General features: G+C 43.4%; 1 protein-coding gene across 2 annotated transcripts; it reads left to right on the top strand.

Annotated features, from left to right (window-relative positions):
- Window positions 1-2554: 2554 nt before the first annotated feature.
- KLHL23 (kelch like family member 23) lies at window positions 2555-22031 on the top strand. Of its 2 annotated transcripts, none has more exons than XM_080670246.1 (4): window positions 2555-2831; window positions 4410-5624; window positions 10785-10937; window positions 21091-22031. In XM_080670246.1, the coding sequence occupies exons 2-4, from the start codon at window positions 4412-4414 to the stop codon at window positions 21399-21401; spliced, it is 1677 nt and encodes a 558-aa protein (XP_080526372.1). In that variant the 5' UTR covers window positions 2555-2831; window positions 4410-4411; the 3' UTR covers window positions 21402-22031. The 2 variants fall into 2 exon arrangements, with proteins under 2 accessions (XP_080526372.1, XP_080526371.1); XM_080670245.1 differs by lacking the exon at window positions 2555-2831 and adding an exon at window positions 3396-3549.
- The last annotated feature ends 693 nt before the right edge of the window (window positions 22032-22724 follow it).

The following is a 22724-nucleotide window of genomic DNA, read 5'->3' as shown; positions in this document are numbered from 1 at the left end:
GAAAATCCAAAAAGTTGAAGATAGTGTAAGAAGACTCTGGGACAACTTCAAGCATACCAACATCAGAATTATAGGGGTGCCAGAAGAAGAGAGAGAGCAAGATACTGAAAACCTATTTGAAGAAATAATGACTGAAAACTTCCCCCACCTGGTGAAAGAAATAGACTTACAAGTCCAGGAAGCGCACAGAACCCCAAACAAAAGGAATCCAAAGAGGACCACACCAAGACACATCATAATTAAAACGCCAAGAGCAAAAGACAAAGAGAGAATATTAAAAGCAGCAAGAGAAAAACTGTTAATTACCTACAAGGGAGCACCCATACGACTGTCAGCTGACTTCTCAACAGAAACTATGCAGGCCAGACGGGAGTGGCAAGAAATTTTCAATGTGATGAATAGCAAGAACCTACAACCAAGATTACTCTACCCAGCAAAGCTATCATTCAGAATTGAAGGGCAGATAAAGAGCTTCACAGGTAAGAAAAAGCTAAAGGAGTTCATCACCACCAAACCAGTATTATATGAAATGCTGAAAGGTATTCTTAAAGAAGAGGAAGAAGAAAAAAGTAAAGATAAAAATTATGAACAACAAATACATATCTATCAACAAGTGAACCTAAAAATCAAGTGAATTAAAAACCTGAGGAACAGAATAATCTGGTGAATATAATAGAATCAGGGGCATAGTAAGGGAGTGGACTGATAATTCTCAGGGGGAAAGGGGTATGGGGGGTTCAGGAAGAGACTGGACAAAAATCATACACCTATGGATGAGGACAGTGGCGGGGGGAGGTAAGGGCAGAAGGTGGGGTGGGAACCGGGTGGAGGGGAGCTATGGGGGGAAAAAGGAGAAACAATTGTAATAATCTGAATAAAGATTTATTTAAAAAAAAAAGAATCAGCCGAAACCGGTTTGGCTCAGTGGATAGAGCGTCGGCCTGCGGACTGAAGGGTCCCGGGTTCGATTCCGGTCAAGGGCATGTACCTTGGTTGCAGGCACATCCCCAGTGGGAGGTGTGCAGGAGGCAGCTGATCGATGTTTCTCTCTCATCGATGTTTCTAGCTCTCTATCCCTCTCCCTTCCTCTCTGTAAAATATCAATAAAATATATTTTAAAAAAAAAAAGAATCATTTATCACATGCAGCTATGATTCTAGAAGCTCCTAATCTGAATTAGCTAGAGCCTATAATAATTTCTGCACATGAACCTTACCATCCTAGCCACTAACAGCCATCTCCACATTTCAGTGACAAACATGGAAAGGATGACCGATCTTCAGTCACAATCGTGTCCTTGAGTGACAATATCATCAGTCACTCAATGAAAGACAAACTGTCTATAATTACCATTAACTACAAATTTCATAATTTTTTGAAGAAATGTTAATAAGATGCTAATTTCCAAATTGAGGTTTTAAATATCCTTTCATTATAATAGCTAACTAACATTTATATGCCACATCCTAAGTGCTTTCATATTTTTAATTTTATCTTTCCAATAACCTTATGTTATGTTCTTGTGTGTGTTTTACAGATCAGAAAACAAAGGATCAGAGAAGGTTAGTAACTAGTTTAAAGTTACATGTTAGATAAATGGCAGAGATGAAATTGAAGCCTGAAACTAAATCTCATTTACCTTTTTTCTCTACTAAACCGTTTACCATATGTTGGGATTTTAAACCTTTCATTTTCCTTCCATTTTGGGTCCAGCATACATTCTTCTAACTGCAAAAGAAGAAACACATGATGCCCTTGATTAGAGTGCAGATTCCTAGGTCTCCATCCCCGTGATTCTGGGGATACTGCATAACCAGCATCCCGCATAATTCAGTTGAGTTGGTCTAACATGTGGAATTAAGCTAAAACCCCCTAAATGAGAACAAACAGTTTTTGGTTTTTTGGGGTTTTTTTTTTTCAGTTCCTGCTATAGCAAGAGTCAGTCACCCACACTTGCTCTTGGCAGAGGCTCAGACAGGCATGGGAATGGGAAAGCTTTACATAAGAGTGATAAAAAGGGGAAGGTCTCAGGTCTGCTCTGACTGGAGATTGCTGGCCTGGGCAATCTGGACGGGCTACTGGAAACAGGGGGTATTTTATGTCATTGGTTTAGGGCAGTCATCGGCAAACCGCGGCTCTAGAGCCACATGCGGCTCTTTGGCCCCTTGAGTGTGGCTCGGCTTAGAACCACTACTTCAAAATAGACTCGCCCAGGCCGAAAACTGACTTCTGCGCATGGGCCACGAAGTTTCAATCGCACTGTAGGTGCGTGCCCCCACCTAGTATTTTGTGGAAGAGCCACACTCAAGGGGCCAAAGAGCCGCATGTGGCTCGCGAGCCGCGGCTTGCCGACCACTGGTTTTGGCTTTCTCTGGTGGTCCTGAGTTGGCAGTAGGGGTAAAAATAGGGAAGTTGGCAGTCTTGACCAGTCCTGCCTGTTCTGGTCCAATTGCTGCAGAGGTTGTGATTTGGCTTCCTGGACTGCTTATGTCATTCAGAGTTCTGTTGTCACGTACAGTCTGGCCATTGTCCATTTGTATATTCTGTCTTTCAGGACACTGAGAGAGAGAGACACTGGTTCTCTGGGGTTCCTTTCATCCAAGTCTCCTTCCTCCCTTAAGAAGGCTAGACTGTAATCTCTATGACAGCTGTATTCACCATTCTACTACCAGTGCCTAGCCCTAACAGGCACTCAAGAAAATCCTACAAATAAGCGAATGATACATGAAAATATTTGATATTGGCTTTTGTTGGATCAGAAAATGAACTTTCTGGTGTAGCACATGGACATCCTTATGTGATTGGACTGGCTATCACCAGGAGGAAGACTGGTGAGTCCTCTGCTCTAAATACGGTAACCTGAATCCTTGGCCCTGGCTGCTCCCAGTCTATGTCAAAGCGTCCAGGTTAACCCTTGGTGCGCAAATCAACCCCAGGGGCTCCCTCCAGAGTGCGGTGCTGGGGGCAGGGTGGCGTTCGTGGGAAAGCCGCAGCTACTCCTGGCATTTTGAAGACAACCTCAATACCAGACCTTACGTTTTGCAGCATTCTCTCCCTTCTTCTCCATTCCGGGTCTGGCGAGAGCTATTGAAGGAAGGGAAAAGGGCACTCGCCCCACCCCCCCCCCCCCCCCCTCAACCCCCACATGGGCTCTTAACTCAGGACTGAACTCAGTTTGTCTATGCTCGGGGGTAGATGTGCTTGAGAGACAGACCCCAGGAGAGGGGAGAGCGACCGGCCCGGTGCTGTCCTGGGAAGCCGTCCCACCTGCTGCGGGGGGACCGCCGCGAGGGGCTCAGCCGCGCGCCCGCCGGCCCGCCACTCGAGAGTTCCCGCGAGTGGCCCGCGCCCAGACCCGCTGGGGGCTGTTCGGTGGGAGGCGGGGAGCAGCCGGGGCACCAAAATAGGCGCCGTTTGTGGGCTGGAGCTGCACTAGCAGGCAGCCTCCGCCGCGCCGCTTCCAAAGATGGTCAGAGGGTCCGGCGGCGCCTCCGCCCCCGCTCGCCGCTAGCCCGCGGGCCAGCACCCGTCCCGGAGCCGCCGTCGGAGGTAGGTGCGGAGCGGGCCCGCCGCCCGAGGCCCGCGGACGGACAGAGAGCGGGGCGAGCGCGGGAGGGCGAGGCCGCACCGCCTCCGGAGCTCGCGGCGGAGGCGCGGAGACAATGGCCGCGCGGGCGCCGGGCTGGCTGAGCGCGGGGCCGCCCGCCGCGCCGTCCCACACCTGCGAGGCGTCCCGGGCCGAGGGACCTGGGCACCCGGCCCGACGAGGGGCGGGCGGCGCCCTAGGAGTCCCCGCTCCAGGCCCGGGGAGGGGCGGGGCGCGGGCGGGAAGCGGGCCCCGGCGCGGGGGTGCGGAAACCCCTGCGGCACCGCGGGGAGGGCGCGCCGCTCTCCTTTATCTCCTTCCTTCCTCCAGAGACGCACAGGGTTTCCATTTTCCAAGACCTCTGTCCCATTATCTTTCGATCATCCCTCGCTTGGCATCTCGAAGCGAGTTGAAAGCGAAAACGGTTGAATGGGGATCGAACCGAGGCCGGCCGCTCTCGGTTGAAAGGGGTGACCCCTCGGGCACTTAGTTTGCCAAGAGTGGGATGTCTCTCGGACCGTTTGCTCGGGACAGATGGAGACTATGTAATTGGGGTAGGAAAAAAAATTTTTTTTTCTAGAAAGGACTATTGAAAAATACGGGGGCTTCATTTCAGGCTCCGAGCTACCCTGAATTTAAATTGACCATCATATAAATTACGAAATAGTCCATCCACATTTTGCATTTAGAATGTTGAACTTAGTCTAGTTTGGGGTTTTATTTGGCGCTAATCAATCATTCTAATGATTGGAATGTTTAGTATTGATTATTTGAGGTAATATGCAAAATTGAAAACACATTTATTGTTTTATATTTATTGCAGCCATGGCTCTAAAAGGACAAGAAGATTATATTTACCTTTTTAAGGATTCAGCGCATCCAGTGGATTTTTTGGATGCATTCAAAACATTTTACTTGGATGGATTATTTACTGATATCACCCTTCAGTGTCCATCAGGCATAATCTTCCATTGTCACCGAGCTGTTTTAGCTGCTTGCAGCAATTATTTTAAGGCAATGTTCACAGCTGACATGAAAGAAAAATTTAAAAATAAAATAAAAATCTTTGGCATCCACCATGATATTTTGGAAGGTCTTGTAAATTATGCCTACACTTCTCAAATTGAAATAACTAAAAGAAATGTTCAAAGCCTGCTTGAAGCAGCAGATCTGCTGCAGTTCCTTTCAGTGAAAAAAGCTTGTGAGCAGTTTTTGGTAAGGCATCTGGATATTGATAATTGTATTGGAATGCACTCCTTTGCAGAATTTCATGTGTGTCCAGAACTAGAGAAGGAATCTCAAAGAATTCTGTGTTCAAGGTTTAAGGAAGTATGGCAACAAGAAGAATTTCTGGAAATCAGCTTTGAAAAGTTGCTTTTTATTTTGTCCAGAAAGAACCTCAGTGTTTGGAAAGAAGAAGCCATCATAGAGCCAGTTATTAAGTGGACTGCTTATGATGTAGAAAATCGAATTGACTGCCTGTATAATCTACTAAGCTATATCAACATAGATATAGATCCAGTGTATTTGAAAACAGCTTTAGGCCTCCAAAGAAGCTGCCTACTAACCGAAAATAAGATACGGTCTCTAATATACAGTGCTTTGAATCCCATGCATAAAGAGATTTCCCAGAGGTCCACAGCCACAATGTATATCATTGGAGGCTATTACTGGCATCCTTTATCAGAGGTTCACATATGGGATCCTTTGACAAATGTTTGGATTCAGGGAGCAGAAATACCAGATTATACTAGGGAGAGCTATGGTGTTACATGTTTGGGACCCAACATTTATGTAACTGGGGGTTACAGGACAGATAACATAGAAGCTCTTGACACTGTGTGGATCTATAACAGTGAAAGTGATGAATGGACGGAAGGTTTGCCAATGCTCAATGCCAGGTATTACCACTGTGCAGTCACCTTGGGTGGCTGTGTCTATGCTTTAGGCGGTTACAGAAAAGGGGCTCCTGCCGAAGAGGCCGAGTTCTATGATCCATTAAAAGAGAAATGGATTCCCATTGCAAACATGATTAAAGGTAAGTGCAGATTATGCTTATTCTTTGTTTTTTAGGTGTTTAAGGTTAGGCCAACAGTCTTGCTTCTCTTGCAAAAAACTTAAAAAAGAATTTACTTTGCAATGCTATCTAGGAACTAGAGTGGATTATACAAATAATGTTGTGCAGAATGTTCCAAGTAAAAACATAGAATAGCACTCCCCAACTTGTCTGAGATTTATGTTTTTAAAATACTCAGGCTAGAAAAGACATCTTTTTATTAGATACTAGTATAATTCATTCTTCTGATGCTACAACCTGTTTTGAGACTAGATCTCACTCAAGTATTAAGAATTTACATTTAAGGCAAAGGCTAAATAGAGAAAGCAGGGTAGTTTTATTAGTTTGTGCTTATTTATTTATATTGGCTTGCTCTTGAAATTGAACCCTTTTTTATTCTGATCTTATTTTTTATTTTCTTATTTTTAAATATATTTTTATTGATTTCTGAGAAGACAGGAGAGAGAGAGAAAGATAGAAACATCAATGATGAGAGAGAATCATTGATTAGCTGCCTCCTGCCCACCCCCTACTGGGGATCAAGCTGGCACTGAGGGCACATGCCCTGAGTGAGAATGGAACTGGTGACCTTTTGGTACATGGGACAATGCTGAACCCACTAAGCCACACCAGCCAGGGTGATCTTTCATTAAAACCTTGAAAGTTTTGGTCCCTGAAGGATGTAACAAATTACATTCTCTCAAAAACTAGATATAGCCTCTGCTTTTTTTAAAAAAAATTGAATTTATGCCCTAACCGGTTTGGTTCAGTGGATAGAGCGTCGGCCTGCCGACTGAAAGATCCCAGGTTCGATTCCGGTCAAGGGCATGTACCTTGGTTGTGGGCACATCCTCAGTGGGAGGTGTGCAGGAGGCAGCTGATTGATGTTTCTCTCTCATTGATGTTTCTAACTCTCTATCCCTCTCCCTTCTTCTCTGTAGAAAATCAATAAAATAATTTTTAAAAAATTGAATTTATGGGGGTGACATTGGTTCACAGAACCATATAGGTTTCAAGTGTACAAGTCAACAAAACATCATCTGCACATGGCATTGTGGTCCCATCATCCCAAGCAAAGTCTCTTTCTGTCCCCATTCTCCCCCTCTTTGCCCACCTCCACTTACTCCCCACTGCCCTTTTCCTCTGGCAGTCACCATACTGTTATCTGTATCTATGTGTTATATATGTATGTTTGTTTCTTTGATTTTTTTGCTTGATTCCTTCACCTTCTTTCATCCAGCACCCCCCAAAAAATAATTCCCTCCCCTCTGACAGCTGTTAGTCTGTTCCATATATCCATGCGTCTGTTTCTGTTTTGTTCCTCAGTTTATTTTGTTCATTAGATTCCACATATTAGTGAGATCATACAAATCTTGTCTTTCTTTGGCTGGCTTATTTCACTTAGCATTATAATCTTCAGGTTCATTCATGCTGTCACAAAAGGTAAGATTTTCTTTCTTTTTTGTATGGCCTAATAGTATTCCAGTGTGTAAACGTACTACAGCTTTTGGACACTTGGGCTGTTTCCAGATCTTGGCTATTGTAAATAATGCTGTTATGAACATAGAGCTGCATATATTCTCTCGAATTAGTGTTTCAGGTTTCTTTGGATATATTCCTAGAGGTGGGATCATTGGGTCAAAAGGCAGATCCATTTTTAATTCTTTGAGGAAACTCCATACGGTTTTCCACAGTGGCTGTGCCAATCTGCATTCCCACTAACAGTGCACGAGGGTTCCCTTTTCTCCACATCCTCTCCAGCACTTCTTTGCTGAGCCTCTGCTTTTTTGATTCAAGTCTTGTCTCATAGTGTTAAAGAGAGAGGCAGATCCCTCATGTGGCACATAGAGCCAGGCAGGCTGCTGAGTCTCAGTGTCTGTCTGATAAACACTGTATTTTCTGCTGTTTGGTGCTAGATTAGCCTTGCTCTCCTTCCCTCCCACCGGAAAAAAGTTACACTGGAATCTTAATTACATTTCTTTTTTGGTGCTGGGGAGTTGCACAAAAACAATTGGTCGTTGGTTACCAAATTTGTGTCATTTTATTCCAAATGTTTATTCCCAGGCCTTTCTGTTTCTTTTTTAACACTGGTGAGGGTGTGGGAATCTGACCTGGTCTGGGAATCTGACCTGGTATGATCCTTGGATGACAAGCAGGAAGCCTGAGAGGCAAAATAGTCTTGGGATCAGGCACACTGCTTCTGAAATGGAACTGCCTGAGCCCAAATCCCCACTTTCCACTCATTTGCTGGTGAGCTTGGGCAAATTGCCATCTGTACAATGGGAGTGACATTACTTAGTTTAGAGTTTTGAGAGGATTAAATGAACTCATGCATGGGAAGCACTTAGCAGCATTAGGCATTGTACTCATGAACGTCATTATAGAAGAACATGTCAGCTTTGATGGGGCAGAATTATTTTTCATATTAAATCTTGACCACTCTCCTTCCCAAAGGTGCAGCAGTGGTTGGTAGGGTGGAAGAAGGTGGCTGAAAGCCCACTGCTATTGCTGCTCTGATTTTTGACTCTACCTGAGCATGACCCCCACTTACAGATTTTCAGTCCCCTCTCCAAGGTGATTCCAAATATCCTGTCTGACTCCTCTTTTACAAAAGAAATAATGGCACTGCAAATATGTTAGCAGCTATTGTAAACCTAGATACATTTCTGCCTGTTTCTTTTCTTTCAAGGAAAATGTTTTTGTTGATTTTGGAGAGAGGAAGGGAGAGGGAGAGAGGGATAGAAACATCAGTGTTGAGAAATAATCATTGATCAGCTGCCCCCCATTGGGGATCGAACCCGCAACCCGGGCAAGTGCCCTGATGGGAATTGAGCCTAGACCTCCTGGTTCATAGGTCGGTGCTCAACCACTGAGCCACACCAGTTTGGCTGCCTCTGCTTCTTAATGATAGGTTTCAGTGATTTTGTAGTTTACAGTATATTGCTTTGAGGACAGAAACCTATTACTTTACTGAAATTTTGTTAAAACTTTTGAAGCAACGCTTGCTGAAAATAAAATGCTGCAATGGTGTACCCATCACGAAAGAAAGCTGAACGTGTTTTTGACAGCTTAAGGGGAATGGGAGACCCTCATGTGCAAAAGCCCTCCCTCACCTACCAGCTGGGTTTGAAATGTCAAAGTTTTATGCTTTTACCTTGAAGGTTGGGTTCCTGGTTATACCTCATCATCCCGGGGAGGGTAACACTTTGTCAGTTAGGTGCAGTTTTGGCTAGTTCTGATGCTCAGACTCTGCTGAACTTTCCATTTCCCATTCTTATGTAAAAAGGATAACATTTCCCCCCAGTTTATTTTATTTTGTAGTCTTGAAGTGAACTAGCTTCTTTCCCTGGGAATGAGACCTTAAATTGGGTAGAGTCAAATTTCAAATTAATTTCCTTTTTTGGTTGAGGGAGGTACAGAGAAGAAATAAATAGATGGCTTTTTAGGAACTCCTAACTTTTACCCCTCTCATTATAAATGCCCTGCTTATGAACTCACTTTTGGCCCAGCTGGAGTGGCTCAGTGGTTGAACATCAACCCAGGAATCAAGAGGTCACTAGTTCTATTCCGGGTCAGGGCACATACTGGGTTGCAGGCTCCATCCCCATTGGGAGGGGGTTGCGGGGAGGAGTACAGGAGGCAGCTGATCAATGAGGTTTTCTCTCTCATTGATGTTTTTATCTCTCTATCTTTCTCTCTTCCTCTCTCTCTAAAAATCGATAAAAACATGTTAAAGAAATAAACTCATTTTTGTTTTGGAGTATAAATGAACAAGGAGCCAGAACTGCACCCACCATGTAACATGCTAAATAAAAGTTGGTTGAAAGACTAAGCTGACATTTCGACTAAAATGAGCCTCATCATCATTCTTTCTCTCTTCTTGTTCCCCTGCTGAAACCATTTTCTCTTTCTCATTTTTCTGCGGCATCAGTGTTTCCCAGTTTTCTGAGCTCAGGACCTCAGAATTCGTCTTGTCTTCAACTCCATCAGTCATCAAGACCCTTCTGTTTTACCTTTTTCTCTTGCCTCTGTGCACCTTCCTCTATACCAAGACCGCTTCTAACTCAGGCCCTCAACACTTTGCACCTGGACTAATTCTGTCCTTCTATATGCTGTAGTCCCACTTTCCTTTGTTTAAAAACTTTTAAAATCCTATTGAATTGCCTTAGCTGGCTTGGCAGAGTGGATAGAGCTTGCGGACCAAAGGGTCCCGGGTTCGATTCTGGTCAAGGGCACGTACCTTGGTTCCAGGCTCCTCCCCAGCCCGGGCCCTGGTCAGGGCTCGTGCAGGAGGCAACCAGTTGATGTGTTTCTCTCACATCAATGATTCTCTCTGTCTTTCTCTCTCTCTTCCACTCTCCCTAAAAAAATCAATGGGAAAATATCCTTGGGTGAGGCTTGACAATAACAACAAAATCCTGTTGAGTCAAGTGCAAATTTTTAAATTGGGCTTCAGGATTCTTTGCCACGTGACTCCAACTTACTCTGCCAGCTTTAATTCCCACAGGTCAACCCCAGGTGTGTCACCGTCCCTTCCAGGGTAGCAGAATCAAAACAACTACTTGAATTGTCCAGTAAGCCTTTGCACTTGCCTTGCCCTCTCTTAGAGTGCTTCCTCTCACCTCTGCCTGCCGAAGTCCTACCTTCTAAGGCCCAAGTCAGATTTTGCCACCTCCTGCCATGATTTCCCTAGTCAAAAGTAATGTCTCTTTGTTTTGCACATCCACAGTAGTAGTTCTGTACCCTCTTTTAAAAGAGTACAAGGAGCCTTTCTTTTTATTTTTTTAAAATATTTTTATTGATTTCAGAGAGGAAGGAAGAGGGGAAGGGAGATAGAAACATCAATGATGAGAGAGAATCATCGATCGGTTGCCTCCTGCACGCCCCACACTGGAGATCGAGCCTGCAACCCAGGCATGTGCCCTGACCAGGAATTGAACTGTGACCCCTTGGTTCATAGGTCGATGCTCCACCACTGAGCCACGCTGTCTGGGCAGGAGCCTTTCTTTTTCATTCTTCTATCCCTCAGAGCACCTAGGACAGTGCCTTATATTTACTACCCATAATAACAAAGACAATACAATATTCATTCAAAGCAGAATGAAAGATCAATCTGAAGATGTGATTTTAATTAACACACAGGTGTGGGAAATGCTACTGCCTGTGTGTTACATGAAGTTATCTACGTCATTGGTGGACACTGTGGCTACAGAGGGAGCTGCACCTATGACAAGGTCCAGAGCTACAATTCGGATATCAACGAATGGAGCCTCATCACTTCTGGTCCCCATCCAGGTAACAAAATGCTGTCTTAACAGTGTATGTCATGATACAGCCTACCAGTGTAAGAGATGGCTAAAAATGGGCTGGAAATAGGAAAATGCTAAATTTATAGTAGACTACACATGGTTTAATTAAAAGGCTCAAAATATTCATGTGTCCATGTAACAATAATCACAATTTAGATTATTTAGATTAGATCATGTCTACAAATACTTCCCCTCATGTCATTACACAACATACATTTTAAGCCTCTGTGATTAAAAGTAGTTTCTTTACAAAAAATTTTCAGCCCTAGCTGGTTTGGCTCAGTGGATAGAACATCGGCCTGCGAACTGAAGGGTCCCGGGTTTGATTCCGGACAAGGGCACATGTCTGGGTTGCAGGCCCGATGCCCAGTAGGGGGCATGCAGGAGGCAGCCAATCAATGATTCTCATCATTGATGTGTCCCTCTCTTTCTCCCTCTAGCTTCCTCTCTGAAATCAATAAAAATATATTTGAAAAAATTTTTTTCACTTATATTCTTTTTTGTTTTCTATTCCTTATGTGCTTTCTTTCATTTACATGCATTATATAAAACACTAGAGGCCCGGTGCACGAAATTCGTGCACGGGGGTGTGTGTCCCTCAGCCCAGCCTGCACCCTCTCCAATCTGGGATCACTCGAGGGATGTCCGACTGCCCGTTTAGGCCCGATACCACTGGGATCGGGCCTAAACGGGCAGTCGGACATGCCTCTCACAATCCAGGACTGCTGGCTCCCAACCATTCACTTGCCTGCCTGATTGCCCCTAACCGATTCTGCCTGCCAGCCTGATCACCCCCTAACCACTCCCCTGCCAGCCTGATTGACGCCTAACTTCCCTCCTCTGCCGGCCTGGTCAATACTAACTGCCCTTCCCTGTCAGCATGGTCGCCCCTAACTGCCCTCCCCTGCTGGCCCGGTCGCCCCCAACTGCCCTCCCCTGCTGGCCCAGTTGCCCCTAACTGCCCTCCTCTGCAGGCCTGGGTTCCCCCCAACTGTCTTCCCCTGTAGGCCTGGTCACCCCCAACTGCCCTCCTCTGCCAGCCTGGTCACCCCTAACTGCCCTCCCTTGCAGGACTGGTTCCTCAACTGCCCTCCCCTGCAGGCCTGATCACCCACAACTGCCCTCCCCTGCCAGCCATCTTGTGGTGGCCATATTGTGTCCACATGGGGGCAGCCATCTTTGACCACATGGGGGCGGCCATCTTGTGTGTTGGAGTGATGGTCAATTTGCATATTACCTCTTTATTATATAGGATAATTTTTATAGACAGATAAATTCACTAGTCTATCAAATAGTTGGGAAGGGTACGTAGTGATCCAGTTCGGCAGGAGATGTTTTCTTCTTTTAGAAGCATACTCTTTCTGGGTTTCAATAACTGTTAAGCACTCCCTCCTACAATGTGTAGAGCCTTCTGATGGCCTTACTTTAACAATCATAAAGGGGACATGTTGTCTGCCCACAAGGAATGGCCTGCTTTCTTTGGTGTCTTTTGATCTCTGACTTATGTCTTTGAAGAACTTGGGGAAAGCATAAGCTATGTCCTGTTTCAGTTATGCCTTATGTTTAAGTTTTTCATTAGGAAAGATTTATATCACCAAATCACCATACTACTTTGAGTTATTTTCCATATAACATCAGGCTTCCATGTGGGTTACTGGGAAGCATAATTGAAATTCACAAGCTGGAACCATCCGAGAGGAATAGTAACAGCTAACCTTGAGCACTTTCCTTAGGCCAGGTATTAACTAAACACTTTGCATGTAATATTACCTTAAATTCTAACTACAACCCTGTTAGTAGGTATTGTTTACCCCTGTTACGTATTTGGAAGTGGAGGCTTAGAAATAGGTAACGTTGCCAAGGACACACAGTTTGGAACTGATAGACGAGGATTCAGTTCAGAGAGATTGCATAAACTGTGCTATAACTACTAAGCAATCGCCTGTCCTTAGGGAGCAGGCTCTCCTGCTTTTGACCACTGCAGCTACTAATACCCATAGATCACATATGTCATATCACAGTTCAGGTAGAGCACACCTGAATCAGGTGCTACATCTCCGTATATCATGGGCTTTGCATAAGAAGACACTTCAGCTTCACGCTGTCCTGGCTCTGAGTCATTAAATGGAGAGACTGTTTCTTAGTAGCCCATATGTATTATCGCAGACTCCCACCACTTTCCATATGACCAATCCTATAGTATAAAGAGGTAATATGCAAATTGACCATCATACCATCAAAAGATGATGGCACCCACAGTGGGGGTGGGGCCAGGGCCTGCTGCTCTGCATGCCTGCTGTCGGAGTCCCCTCAGCCCCGCTGGAGGCCTCGGGTCCTCCTGCACCCACCACTGACTGACAGCTCGCCCAGGTTCCTCCAATGAGCTGCCCATCCTTCTCTTCCTCCCTCCCTCCCCCGAAGCTGAAGCCTGACTGTGGTGTCTAACAAATTGGAAGTTATAACTCATGTGGTTAAGAGTATCCTCCATTCCTCAGCCGGGGCCAGCTGCTCTGCACACCTGCTGCTGGAGTCCCCACAGCCCCGCTGGGGTCCTTGGGTCCTCCTGCACCCCCCATTGACTGAGGCTCAGGCAAGCAGGGCCGGCCAAGATGCAGGCAAGCCTCAGATGGGGGGCTGCCCAGCTGCCCAGGGCCGCCCAAGGCTCAGGTAACCAGGGCCGGCCAAGGCTTGCGCTGCTGGCAGTGGCAGCACCAGAGGTGTGATGGGGCCATTGCCTTCCCCTGTTCGCCGGGTCGCCTCCCGCCCCTGAGGGCTCCCGGATTGTGAGAGGGGGCAGGCCGGGCTGAGGAAACCCCCCTCCAGTGCATGAATTTTCATGCACTGGGCCTCTAGTGAAGTTACAATGGAAAATAATAACAGCTCATATTGAGTAATAGCTAACATTTATTCAGTAAGAATGTGCCTGGCACTAACTATTCCAATAGTTTTACATGTATTCATCCATGTAAACCTTACCACAATCTTGTAAGCTAGGTGCTATTATTATCTCTATTTTCTAAGGCACACAGTAAACAAATTGCCCAAGGTCAGCCAGCTGGTGCTTGTTAGAGATGAGGTCTTAATCCAGGCAATCTGCCTGGGAACACCATGCTCTTCACAACTACACTCTTATCTCATTTGATCCTCCTGTTAACCTTATGAGTTAGCTATTTCTCTGATTTAGCTTTACAAAGAAAATCCAATATATGAAAAGTCAGATTAACAAACCAGAGGATAGTTATTTACATTATAAATAATATATATTTCATAAAGGGGTTCTTTGAAAAATAAATATCCCATAGCATGTTCTAATTACATATAACTTGTTCACTGCTTGAAAAAATCTAAAAGTCAGTGAGACTTAAGCCAAGGTGTGAAAGCCATGACAAATTGAAAAATCAATTAGAAATAAATATTAAATTACAGTATAAATCAGGGGGAACTTATAATCCAATTTGTAAAGTTTTGATTTACATTGGACTTTTCCCTGAAGTAATATAAGAAACAACGTTATCAAATTAGCACTCAGCATGGGATATTCTGTTTGGCTCTTACAGTGTTTAAAATATTTTTGAACTTGCTTGTTACCAATATTTAAAATTCAGGAGATTTCAAATAAAAACCATGATTTCCGGTCTTAGAAAACTTGGCAGATCTGGCTCATCTTCCTTCCTGACAGCAATCACTGTGGCCAAGTAGTGGTTGTTGCCTTTAGATGAGGCTTGTATGCTCCCCGTTACTAGAATCTCCCATTCTCATCATATCACAGAACTAGGGCCTGTGCTGTTGTTTTTACCCCTAGCCTGCTTCATTCTGCTAGTCTATCTCCTTAGCCCTTAGAGGCATTTGGATCCACATCGTCTAAATTATAGCAAGGTCTGCTTCTTTTTTTCTTTTTAAATATATTTTTTATTGTTGATAGTATTATAGCTATCTCCCATTTCCCTCCCCTCTATCCCCCTCCTCCCAGCCCCTTCCCACCCTCCCAGGTACAAGGTATGCTTTTTAGCATTTTAGGAGCATCTCCTGAAGAATGTCAGTTTTGGGTCTATCTTATAGATATATAGCCTAGACTACTATTACTTTTAGAACATACTATAATCATGACCTTTTGTTTTTTAACGTTTTTTAAAAATTGATATTTAGAGGGAGAGGATAGGAGAAGGAGAGAGAGATAGAAACATCGATGTGAGAGCTAAACATCGATTGACTGCCTCAAGCCCAGGCATGTGACCTGACCGGGAATCAAACATAATATTTTTTGAGACCTTACTTTGGGAAAGATATCATTCCAATTATTATGTAAGATACAAAGATTATTAAAGGATAGTCTCTACTACCAAAGGAACTCAGAATCTAGTAGCAAATGTACATTCATAATGGGAATACAAGACAATCTTACCAATAAGTGGTATTGAAATTGAGGGGAGAGAGAGCTCGAGTCTAATTAAGGGGAATCTAGAAGCTTCAGGAATAGGTTGTTACGATTTAGGCCTTAAAGAATGGCTGCAATTAAGGAAGGTAGTTTTTGAGGAAGGTTTTCTGGCAGAAAGTTAGCCAATGAAGGAAGGCAGAAGGGAAAGTTCCAGGTTTATTTCGGTACCTGGAGTAGATGTATCGGAATGAGATGTAAGAGGGTAGAATGAGAGACTGGATGGGAAAGTTCAGTTGAGGAGTGCACCATGGAGGGCTTTGGATGGCTCTCCATTCCTGGAGAGACTGATGCCACAGAGCATACAAGCCTCATCTAAAGGCAACAACCACTACTTGGCCACAGTGATTGCTGTCAGGAAGAAATATGAGCCAGGAAAATTTAAAAATGGAGAACTGTCAGAGGTGTCAGAGCAAGAGAATGGGGTATGATGCGTTATAATTTTAAGAAGAGAGCTCCTTTTAGAATAGATTGGGAGAAAGACAGCAGCGAGGCCTACTAAAACTATTGATAATAAACCAGGTAGGAAATGCTGAAAGCCTGAAGTGGTGGAGTAGAAAATGGGCAGATATGAGGAATGTTATAGATTCGACATTCCTTGAATTGGTAGTGATTGCTGTCTTGACTGATTAGATACAGGAAATGAGGGAGAGAAAGTAGTTGACAGTCATTCCAGGGTCTCTGGCTGGTTGACTAGGAGGATGGAGAGGATTGAAGGAACAGCCAATAGGAAGGGAGAAGTGGACAGATAACGAGCTTAGTTTTGTAGTTGAATGTGAAAAATGAGTTGGATAACCAGAGGAGCTGTCCAGAAAGCAATAGGAATTTCAGTTCTGCAACTCCGGAGAAAGAATGCAGCTAAATATAGATCTGGGAGTTGTTTACTTGGAGGTGATGGCTATGGGTGTGGGGATGAATGAGATGTCTTGGGAGGGTGGGACCAACAGTACAGCTATGGGCAGAACCTTGGGAAACAGCATTAGTTGCAGTGGTTCTCAACCTTTCTAACGCCGCGACCCTTTAATACAGTTCCTCATGTTGTGGTGACCCCCAACCATAAAATTATTTTATTTTATTTTAAAATATATTTTATTGATTTTTTTACAAAGAGGAAGGGAGAGGGAGTGAGAGACAGAAACATCGATGAGAGAGAAACATCCATCAGCTGCCTCCTGCACACCCCCTACTGGGGATGTGCCCGCAACCAAAGTACGTGACCTTGACCGTAATCGAACCTGGGACCCTTGAGTCCGCAGACCGACGCTCAATCCACTGAGCCGAATGGGTTAGGACCATAAAATTATTTTCGTTGCTACTTCATAACTGTAATTTTGCTACTGTTATGAATCGTAATGTAAATATCTGTGTTTTCTGATGGTCTTAGGCTCTACAGCAGCGGTTCTCAGCCTGTGGGTTGTGACCCACAGGTTGAGAACCGCTAGCAGGGTCGCCTAAGACCATCAGAAAACGCAGATATTTACATTACGATTCATAACAGTAGCAAAATTACAGTTAAGAAGTAGCAACGAAAATAATTTTATGGTTGGGGGTCACCACAACGTGAGGAACTGTATTAAAGGGTCGCGGCATTAGAAAGGTTGAGAACCACTGAGTTAAGGGATGAGTTGAGGAAGAAGAGTGCATGAAGAACAGCGAAGCAGCTGTAAGTGATAAAGGAGAAAAACCTGTGGATGGCTGTGTCATGTGGGAAGAGAGCTCTCTCCTGGCTCTCCAGAGTAACAGCTTAAGCTCTTGGTTCTTACTTTCCAATAAAATAAGGACCTTATATTAGAAAAGCTTTATAGGTCTTTTTAGTCAGAAGAGTGATTGCTATTTTGACTGATTAGATACAGGAAATGAGGGAGAGAAAGGAGTTGACAGTCATTCCAGGGTCAATGTCAAATTTGTAACATTCCTCACATCTGCTTAGGAAAAAAAAATTTGAAATCATTTCAATGAATATTTCATACATGAAAATATTGTGGTTGTCTCTGAATCCTGCATGGGTTTTTCATTTCACTCATGTAATACCTAATGCAGACTGCCATGAATTTGTTGTGAATATTTGTGTGTAAACTCAGAGCTGTGACAAATGGCACTATTCCCAGGCTTGGTTTGAAATGGTTCATTTATTCATTTGTCTAACAGATATTTGCTGAGTGCTTTCTATATGCTACTTTCAGTGCTAGGAGCACAGTAAACAAGATTCAGCCCCTTGGCCTCAGTTACTTCACAGAGTGACCAAGAAGAAACAAGGCAGTTTACAGCTGAAGAGGAAAGAGTTTCCATCAATGTAATAGAACTTTATGTTGTATTTGGGTAATGGGAAAAATTATCAGGAATCACTTTATTTTATTTATTTTTTAATCTTCACCCGAGGATGTTTTCTCCATTGGTTTTGAGAGAGAGTGGAAGAGAGAGGGCCTGGGCCTGTAACTGAGGTACATGCCCTTGACCAGAATGAAACCGGGACCCTTGGGTCCAAAGGCTGACTCTCTGTCCACGGAGCCAAACCAGATAGGGCAGGAATCACTTTATTTTTAAAAAAATATATATTTTATTGATATTTTACAGAGAGGAAGGGAGAGGGATAGAGAGCTAGAAACATCGATGAGAGAGAAACATCGATCAGCTGCCTCCTGCACACCTCCCATTGGGGATGTGCCCGCAACCAAGGTACATGCCCTTGACCGGAATCGAACCCGGAACCCCTCAGTCCGCAGGCCGACACTCTATCCACTGAGCCAAACCGGTTTCGGCGGAATCACTTTATTTTAAATATATTTATTGCTACAGGAAGATTGAAATATCTTTCTTTACTTTTTTTTTTAAATATATTTTATTGATTTTTTACAGAGAGGAAGGGAGAGGGATAGAGAGTTAGAAACATCGATGAGAGAGAAACATCGATCAGCTGCCTCCTGCACACCCCCTACTGGGGACGTGCCCGCAACCAAGGTACATGCCCTTGACCGGAATAGAACCTGGGACCTTTCAGTTCGCAGGCTGACGCTCTATCCATTGAGCCAAACCGGTTTCGGCTTTCTTTACTTTTTAAAACATATTTGTATTAATTTCAGAGAGGCAGGGAGAGGGAGAGAGAGACAGGAACATCAATGATGAGAGAGCATTGATTGGCTGCCCCCTGCATGCCCCACATGGGATGGAGCCCGAAACCCAGGCATGTGCCCTGACCAGGAATTGAACTGTGACTTCCTGGTTCATAGGTTGACGCTCAACCACTGAGCCATGCCAGCTAGACAAGATATCTCTCTTAATATACAAACCACAAATTGAGGTTTTTTTGGTAAATTTTGAATAATTTAAGAAAAGCCTCATGAGCTCATTGTTGAATCACTTACATTAACTCATAAAATTTTTGCATCATCATGAATTTTCACAATAACCATTTAATGGAATGATTTATATCCTCCTATAAAATAAAAGGCTAATATGCAGATTGTCCCCTTGGGAGTTTGACCAGGAGACCAGGAGTTCAATCACTCGCTATGACGTGCACTGACCACAAGGGGGTGGTGCGGAACATGGGGGGAGACCAGCGGTGGCAGCAGGGCACTGAGGGAGTGAGGGAAGTGGGAGGCAGAGAGACGGGGAACCTGATCGGCCCTGATCGCTGGCCAGTCCTAGGGACCCTACCTGTGCATGAATTTCATGCACTGGGCCTCTAGTAATTTATATAAACAATGTTTCACAAATATTTTAAACAACTAAATCCAATAAAAATTCCATGTGTTTATAACTGGAAAGGAACAAATGGGTTTTTCAGAGGTAGGATAATTCTTATTTTCTTGTCAGCAACTTGACAACAACAGAATGTGGACTCAAAGCAAAAATGCCCATCTTCTGAGTCTTCTTTAGCCTTTAAAACCTAGATAGCAAGAACTTAACTGATAAGAATTTGTCTTCCATTCTTAATGGGGAAATCACATTTTTTATCTCAACATTCTCTCTTTCTGAAGAGAGGCTTATAAAGCTTTTCTTTCACAAAATCACTAGAGGGCATAATTAGGCACAGAGGGCAAAAGGTACAATTTATCCATTGATCCAACAAACATTTATTGGGTCCATACACTTGCCATTCTCCAACTGGAAATGGAGCAGAGGGTAGGGAGCCAGTAAACAAGTCACACACCAGATCATGAAAAGTGCTATGGAGCGAATTAAAACAGGGTAATGTGGTAGAGATGCCTAGCTGACCACTTCAGGTTAGATGGACAGAGAAGGTCCCTCTGAGGAGATGACAATAGGATGAGACCTCAGTGATAAGATGGTGGCAGCTGTGGAAAGACCTGGAAAAAAGAAGAGACTTCCAGGCGGAAGGAACAACTCAGTAATGGCAAACAGTGGCAAATAAATGAAGTAAATTTTCATTTACTTCCTATAGTATTAGTGCCACTGACAAATCCTGCTCTTCCTTAAGGTCCACAGCTAGGAGTATTTAAATGTAATTTTATGGTTGATAAAATTTTATGGTTGATATTCCCAAAGAAGGAACTCACAGGCCAGTAGTGATGTTAGAAATGGGGGCGTGGAAGAAACTGGGCTGGGACTAGGGTAAGGCAAGTAAGGCGCCTGAGTCACAAAACTGGAAAAGAGTCACTCAGAGTGAGAGCCTTTCTACATTTCATACCCAGTGCCTTACTCCCTCGCCTGGTCACAGCCATGGTAAGAAGGAAGAGGAAATGCAGTTGCAAAAGATCCTGGTGCTTTGAAGAGCCAGCAGGTTTGGGTGTAGAGGCAGGGGGGATAAATAATGGGGAAAATTCAAACAGCCTGAAAGGCAAACTCTGAGCCTTAGGACCCAGACCTCACACAGCAGCCTCTACCTTTGATCACCTTCTACAGCTTCTTAAGATGATTGACTGTAGTTCCCCACTAATCGGGTTGTATGTTTTTCTAACTTTTTTTTGTCTTTTATGCATTTAAAAAAAATTTCTTTATTGATTACGGTATTACATATGTGTCCTTACCCCCCCCATTTCCCCCCCATTTCCCCCACTCATGCCCTCAACCCCCTGTTGTCTGTGTCCACTGGTTAGGCTTATATGCATGCATAGAAGTCCTTTGGTTGATCTCTCCCTCTTACCCCCGCCTTCCCCTACCTTCCCTCTGAGGTTTGACGGTCTGATCGATGTTTCTCTGTCTCTGGATCTGTTTTTGTTCATCAGTTTATATTGTTCATTATATTCCATAAATAAGTGAGATCATGTGATATTTATCTTTCTCTGCCTTAACTTGACCAGCACTGTGAGACTTGACAAGCAAGGTAATCTGTGTGGCAGCTATGGCAACAGATACTACAGATTGCCTGCCACTGGTTACAGGGATGGCAGCTAAGACCTGAAGGAACTTACACCAGTTACGTAGAACATCTTCATGTCAGAGGGACTCTACACATAGGTGTAGAATAAAAGGTGTTTGTGCTGCAAAATTCCCAGAAGGTAGCAGTCTGAGAATAATTTCTTCCCTGGCATCCTGCAAAGGCAGTGAAAGATGGCCTGAGAGAGCATGGCAGGTGAAAGGGAATGGATTTTATGGCCCAGTGTTGTGGTAGTGTGTGCTGGAGTCAAAATGTCACGACTACTCTATGTTTGTACGCATAATTATAAAGGCTCATTACATCACCACCCTGAGGTATCTCTTTTGTTTGTTATCCTAATAAAATTTGCTTTCTTCTTTTTAATAGAATATGGATTGTGTTCAGTTCCATTCGAAAGTAAGCTCTATCTAGTTGGCGGACAAACTACAATCACAGAATGCTATGACCCTGAACAAAATGAGTGGAGAGAGATAGCTCCCATGATGGAAAGAAGGATGGAGTGTGGTGCTGTCATCATGAATGGATGTATCTATGTCACTGGGGGATATTCCTATTCAAAGGGAACGTATCTTCAGAGCATTGAAAAGTATGATCCAGACCTTAATAAGTGGGAAATCGTGGGTAATCTTCCAAGTGCCATGCGGTCCCACGGATGTGTTTGTGTGTATAATGTCTGATTGGATTTGTAGAAATGACCAAGTAATCACTGTTTTTGGGGGTAGTAAAAATAATGCAGAGTTTGGAGTTCCTTGTTTGTTGTTGTGGCCTGGCACATAATAGGTAAATTTTCATTTCTAACACCAACCCAGTGATGAATGATCAAGAGAAATCTAATGTATATTTGCAGTTGAAGCAATGGGGTTAGCATCTATAATCTCTGATTTTCGAAGGTGGTATGGCATATTGGACACTTGGTAAAAGGTGAAATGCCTTTGTAGTAAATTTTTTCTCCTGGTAGCATGAACACTGGGTGCAGGACAGAATCATTCTTTGGAATGAAATGTCTGTTATGACCCTCTAATGTAATTGACAGTGTACATTAAGGTTCTATTTAGCTAGTAGGGAATTTGAAATTTAAGGAGGGAATCTTCTCTACCTCTACAAAATCAACACTTTACAAAAGTTTTTTTTATCACCTTTAGAATTATTTAAAATGTGGTCTTACTTTAAGTTTAGTTTTTTTCCTTTGTTGTGTGTATAATTCATTGTTATTCTTTATTTACTGACTAACAGATATACAAGATACTGTGCAAAAGATAATTACTGTTGAGAGTTTACAAACTAAATTTAAAAGAATGGCAAATCTGAAAAATTGCAAAGAAAATAGTCAAACATTTGCTGATGGTTAAGAACTTTTTAATATTCAGCTTTGATATGAATCACTAGATTAGGTATCTTTTGTTTAAGCATGTTAGAAAAATCCTCTTTATTATTAAGTACAGACACGTCTGCATATAAAATTGAATTTTAGAGCCAGAAAGCATGCAGAACAGTTGTGATAAAGTAGAAAATATCTTGATGAGAAGTTTGCATCCATTTCCCATTTCTGCCACTAACTAGAAACTCTCCTCAAGTAGAGGTTCCCAACCCATGCACACTGGCACTTTGGGTCATACGTGTGCCTAGATACGGATCCTCATAGCCCTTGGGGCAGCCATAAGTCGCCTGGTTGGCTGCAATTTCTGGGCCAGCAACACCTTTGTCCATTTTCTATAACTGTCCATGTGTGCTATAACTTGAGAAAGGTTGGGAAACATTGCTTTAGTTAACTCATCTAAACTTTTAGTAATCTGTTAGACCATCTATCCATACCCTTCATTTTTTAAAAAGTAGACAGTTATTTTTAACTTTAAATACAGAAGTTTAAAATTACTTAACACTTCTTTTTTTTAATTTTAGAAAGAAACTGTTTAAATGCATTTACTTTAGATGGCATTTATTTTTAATTTTTATTTTTTAAGATATATTTTATTGATTTTTTACAGAGAGGAAGGGAGAGG

The sequence above is a fragment of the Plecotus auritus genome, assembly GCF_963455305.1.
Source record: "Plecotus auritus genome assembly, chromosome: 5".
Lineage (NCBI taxonomy): Eukaryota > Metazoa > Chordata > Mammalia > Chiroptera > Vespertilionidae > Plecotus > Plecotus auritus.
This window is presented reverse-complemented; position numbering and strand designations above follow the sequence as displayed.